Below are 6,027 nucleotides of genomic sequence, written 5' to 3' on the forward strand. Positions count from 1 at the left end.
TGCACCAAGTTACTAATGTCTAATATCTACCAAACACAGACCATGTGATCTGTTGCACCAAGTTACTAATGTTTAATATGTACCAAACACAGACCATGTGATCTGTTGCACCAAGTTACTAATGTCTAATATGTACCAAACACAGAACATATGATCTGTTGCACCAAGTTACTAATGTTTAATATGTACCAAACACAGACCATGTGATCTGTTGCACCAAGTTACTAATGTCTAATATGTACCAAACACAGAACATATGATCTGTTGCACCAAGTTACTAATGTTTAATATGTACCAATACAGACCATATGATTTGTTACATCAAGTTACTAATTTCTAATATCTACCAAACACAGAACATATGATCTGTTACATCAAGTTACTAATGTTTAATATGTACCAAATACAGACCATATGATTTGTTATATCAAGTTACTAATTTCCAATACCTATCAGACACAAATCAAGTGATTTTTTTTGCATCAAATTACTAAAGTATAACATCTACCAAACAGAGAACACAAGTTTTAAGGTTTTAACTTTTTATAGAGAATAAAATGTTTACGTTCTACAAACAGGAATGACCGATCTGGTTAGAGGATGACAAGAAGCAGTGACCATTTTTAACAAGTAAGCTATACTAACTGTAATTATCTTGGAAAATTTGATTGATAGATGAGTTTTTGGTTTAAAACAAAACAATTTATTCACAATAATCAATCAGACATTTTCTTATGTGAGTTAATGTTTTAAAATAAAAGCAAGTCCACAATTTGAAAATCTACAGGTATATGGTTTGAAAATTATTGGTTGAATACTCACTAGATTTAATTTTTATAACCAAGCACATGAAAGAGGAGTGGTGAAAAACATGAAATTACAGCTCATATTAACTAAAGCATGTGAAAGATGAGCAAACTTACAGCTGGTGTTATATCGGTACTCTCCATCACCTCACAGCAAGTCTGTAACAACTTTGATATTTCTTCCTCTTCTTCTAAGATACCTGAAAAACAAATAATGAAGAAGAAAATGATTGATTCTTCAGAGTATAATAATTTATTATCACACCAATACACTACCATATCAAACTACAGAAGATTCTTCAAACATACTAGCTGTTTTTTATACAGATTTCGATCAGTCATTCTTCAGAAAACATCAGCACACATGTGATCTATGCTAAAAATATCGAGATTTTATGCCAAGGAAGGTAAGACCATTGATAAAAAATTTTAAAACTTAGTCTTTAAAGTATATCAAGAATTATTACACTAGTATCAACAAAGTGAATGCACTTTTAAAAACTTACATTAAGAATAAGATTTAATTCGAAAACATACATTAATTCCTTTACAATCAAAGTTATGACCCATCTATGTAAATGTTCATTTTAAAAATGAGGTATTCATAGTATTAATTGAAAGTTATTTGTAAATGTTTTATAAAAGACATGAGTATTTTTAAGTTTTGGAACAATGTCTCACTCTGCCTGTGACTAACATCACAGGAAACTCCAATCAAAAAACCAACAGTGAAACAACTATTAAATTATTAAACATTCTTGTTTAAAAACACATTTTCAACAAGTTTCATTATTATTTCATGATATCTTTTTTATTATTTTTTAATCAGTTTGTTAAAGTATTATGTAAACCATGATGGATCAGTTTTTTATCAAAATCAAAAATCCAATTGTAATGCTGAATGATAGTTAGTTGACTTGTAATGTGTTCTGTATCAGTTAAAAATAGATCATTAGTAGTGATAAATTAATCCTGGATCAGATAATTGTCAAAATTAATATGTTAAATATCCACTTCTTGACTTGTTTACCAATAATTTTTTTTAGTAATTTTCAATTTGCAGGAGAAATGACTTATTCCCAAGAAAATGGATGAGTTTACCAGTCTCCTACAGGATAAAGGAGACACCAGATGTACGTATAAGTATCTATTTAAATAAAATGCTTGCATTTGTCTGTGTGCAACTTTTCTTATAATTTCTCTATCAATCACTACAAATCTAATATCATTAGAAAGGCCTTTGTCTAAGGAATCCAGATTGTGTATTGGCTTTTCAATTCAAAATCACCTTACCTGTTTTTTGGTTTGTCAAACTTTTTAATGCAATGAGTATGGTACATGATGGCACAATGTCATCATCACATGATAACTGGCTTTGATTTCAACTTAGTCTTTTTATTTGTAAGGTATTTCACACAAACAATACTTTACCCATTGTGTAATTTCCTAAAACAAATAAACACTACCCTAAATACAATTTCAATGGGCTTTCTTGACTTATGTAGGTCTAAAATACTCCTGTGTAATTCATTCAAAAACCATATGCTAATCACTTTGTGAACACACATTCAGCTGAAATTGTCTTCATTACAACTTTACATTTACTTTATTTTGCAATAATGTAGCTTCGGTTCATTTCATACACTGCTATAAACACATTTTAACTACTTTTTTTCTTCAGTACAGATTATATTCCTCATTTTTGCAAGTTTCTTTGTTTCAACTTGTAAAACTGTGTCATACACTGAACGTTCATAACTGTTTAATACTCTGTACACTATTATAAATACCATTATTATACTTTATTGTTTATTTTACATGTAGTTTTGTTAAATAAAATTATATCTATGCGAGTTTGTTTGTCTGACTTCATAAATTTTTTAAAATAGACCAGGATTTATCGATCTAACACATAATGCCTGCATGAAAGCATAGTTTAAATGGTGTGCATGAAAATGATAAAGAAAATTCAAGCAAAGGGCATGAAAACTACCACAAATGTTTTGTGGGTCATGGCTAGTGATATCAGTAAGTTACCTTGTATATTAACTAAGGATGCTAAAGTTCCCAGGAGTGCTCTTTTTGTTTTTTTACATCCCATAATGTGAACCTTGCTTGATGAGTCAGTCTGATAAGGAACTGTAAGCTTGACTAATTCTTGCAAAATCTTCATACTTAATAAAATGTCCTACAGAGAGGGAGAAAAGAAATTATATATACACAGTTGTGTGTGTGTGTGTGTATAACAGAAAACACTGTTTTATAATTTCAATCTACTTTAACAGTACAGCACCAATAGTAAGTATTATCTTATTAAAATGATTTTATTACTACACTTAGTGTTTAATGTATAGAAAACTTGTATTTTTTTTCTTTCTGTACAAAAACTGTGAATATCTGCTTATTCTTTGTTTAATTAAATATATGTAAAGTAAGATAGTAACATGAACCAAAATTATAAAGTTTTAAGATTATCTCTTAAATTTTAAATTGTGATATTATTAATTTCTCAATTTAATCCTGCAAGAACCACTTACTTCATGATCTAGCATTAAAAACAAAAGAAGCTGTAAGTTAAATTCTGGTTGTTAATAACGTGTTCAAATATGCTTTCTCTTCAACATTAGCCAGCAAAAAATATGTTAAACACAAAAGTAAGTGAACATTTCTTACACTGTTTTGTAAAGTGCTTTGAATAGACTTTAAGAGATTTAAGCTGAACATTGTTATCTTCCTACAAGTAGTTTTCTCTAGCAAAACACTTTCTACCAGGAATCCTATTTCATCAAAAGGTTGCATGTTCACTTCAAAACCACCAATTTTTGCAAGAGGGCTGATCATGATGTACAACAGTGGCGTACTTAGATGACTGGCACCTGGGGGCATACTATGAAAACATTTAAGTTTTAAAAATATAATATAAAGGTGCTAAAAAGATCACATGATTTCTAATGCCACTGAAAAATAATTAAACTAAATATATGTCACTGAGTTTCAAAGATTATCATATTTGATATAAGTTAGTAACTGGACAAAATCTAATAACATGAATATCATGCAATGTTACTGATTTTTCTATAAAGTAGATTATAGAAAAGTTAAAAACAAACAGTACTTGAACATGTTCTTTGATGAAGGAATTAACAAGAGTTAATTCTTATTTTCAATTTATTAGAAGATTAAATAATTTCAATTTTTTTTAGTTGGCATAAAAAGTACAAAATAACTTATAAACACCAGAATAGAGGGGTTTAGCACAAACAGCCCCTACCCTCATAAATTACAGTACATTTATGATTTCCCCTGAATTTTTCATCCAAAATAATGACTAGCTATAAACAGATGAAGAATCTGAAAGATAAGATAAAAAGATGTCTTTAAAATTGGTTAAAATTGATTTTCATCACATCTTAGCCCTCACTGTATCAAAATAAGCCCAAATAGCCACTCTAATTGTAAAACATGTTTATGAGAGAGCATACCACCCCCTCTTAGTTTTCCTCTGCCCTTGGCAGGAGTACTTCCGGAAGGTTGATTTACTTCCAAATTTTGATTCCAAAGACTGTAGAACTATACAGATGCATAATAAACCTAAAGTTTCTGGAGATATCTATCAAAACTATCACAACAATTTTCATGCCTACAAAAAAAATTCATATTCAAGAAATTATCACATTTTTGCTTTTTTAAACTATTACTTCACAATCACACAGAAAAGTTGCAATTTACATACCACTTCAGAAAAGCAGCAGCCAGACACAACAACACTTGCAACTGGTTCTGTAAGATTAAAGTTGAGACTATTTGAGTCAGCTGTGCTGTAAATTCAGGTATGTTGCTGCAATCAAAATAATGAAAAACAGATTAAACCTTGTTAAACTGATAAAAAAGTAGATATTGAATTGGAATGCATATATACCTAAGGCAGTGCTTCCCAAACTTTTTCAGCTTGCAGCACACTTTTAATGTCCTAAACTTTTTTTTTTTGTGGCACATGTATACAAGTCTGTATGGCAGGCCTAGTGGCCCCTCTCTGACTGAGACAGGCAGAAATTACTGTTATATTGTCTATCAAGGAGAAAATAAATCAAATTTTAAATTTTAAAAATTTATTAACTTGATAATAAGTTTATATTACTAAATAAAAATTACTTAATAATTGCAAAAATTCCACAGCACATCCGAGACCCTTTCACGGCACAACTGTGTGCCGCAGCACACAGTTTGGGAAGCACTGACCTAAGGGGCAGGGAACAAAAGATAAGATTTCTTTAGATCAGTATAGAGGTACCTAGCATCTAAGTTACTAAAATTTCTATCATGCACTAGTTGCAAAAGTATGTGGTGAAAAATAACATCTATAAAAAACTGCTGACACACATATCACAGTTAACAAGATAACTGAACAGATTCAATGAATATGCACTTTTTCTTTCAATTTCCCTTCATTTCAAATAGTTGATTTTTATCTAAGTAACGGTCACTGCTACTATAACAACATATAAAACTACAAGGGAACATAATGCCTCAAATGAATAATACTTTCCTCTATTTCGAGTTCATCTCTTTAATCCTATGTGCACACATGGAGGTAAAAGTGCACTACAACCTTTTACAGAATTCAGTCATTCAGCGTGGTATTATATATTTGATGTCAGAGTTATCAAGTATTTATTTTACCCAACATTGCTGATCTGAAAAAACTGCAGATACCATATTGCCCCTAATTAACACCCCAAGAGCACTGCAAACTGCAATAGGGGGGGGGGGATGCTAATTATAGTATTTGTACAATTCCAGATTTTGTTTTTCACATGTGATTTGTTGATTTCAATGCTGATAAAAATATAGGGGGGGGGTGATAATTAGGGGCAATACAGTGTGCATTTTTTTGTTTTAGAAGTTAAGTAAATATAGTGTGCAAACTGAACAATGGACAAAAGAAAATTCATCCTTCACATGAACATCACCTTACACTTAAACTTGTCAGAGTCTGAGTCAGACTGACATTGTCAATTCATATACAAATACTTATGGAATACATCTTATTTTTTGTATACAAAAGACTTGTACATTTTGTTAAAAGTTTGACACATTTATATATATATATAGTAATTCAGAATCATAGCCAACATTCCTTCTCCAATATACATAGTTAATTCAGAATCATAGCCAACATTCCTTCTCCAATATACATAGTTAATTCAGAATCATAGCCAAC

General features: G+C 30.3%; 1 protein-coding gene across 1 annotated transcript in view; it reads right to left on the reverse strand.

Moving 5' to 3' along the window:
* Positions 1-893: 893 nt before the first annotated feature.
* LOC106469716 overlaps positions 894-6,027 on the reverse strand; it is a 13,747-nt gene continuing 8,613 nt past the window's right edge. The window contains exons 4-7 of the mRNA XM_013930229.2: positions 4,540-4,644; positions 3,480-3,693; positions 2,844-2,994; positions 894-1,006 (exon numbers count right to left, since the gene is read on the reverse strand). Coding sequence (XP_013785683.2) covers positions 894-1,006; positions 2,844-2,994; positions 3,480-3,693; positions 4,540-4,644 — 583 coding nt within the window. The remainder of the gene's footprint in view (positions 1,007-2,843; positions 2,995-3,479; positions 3,694-4,539; positions 4,645-6,027) is intronic.

Source organism: Limulus polyphemus, unplaced genomic scaffold (genome assembly GCF_000517525.1).
Source record: "Limulus polyphemus unplaced genomic scaffold, Limulus_polyphemus-2.1.2 Scaffold3629, whole genome shotgun sequence".
In the NCBI taxonomy this organism is placed as follows: domain Eukaryota; kingdom Metazoa; phylum Arthropoda; class Merostomata; order Xiphosura; family Limulidae; genus Limulus; species Limulus polyphemus.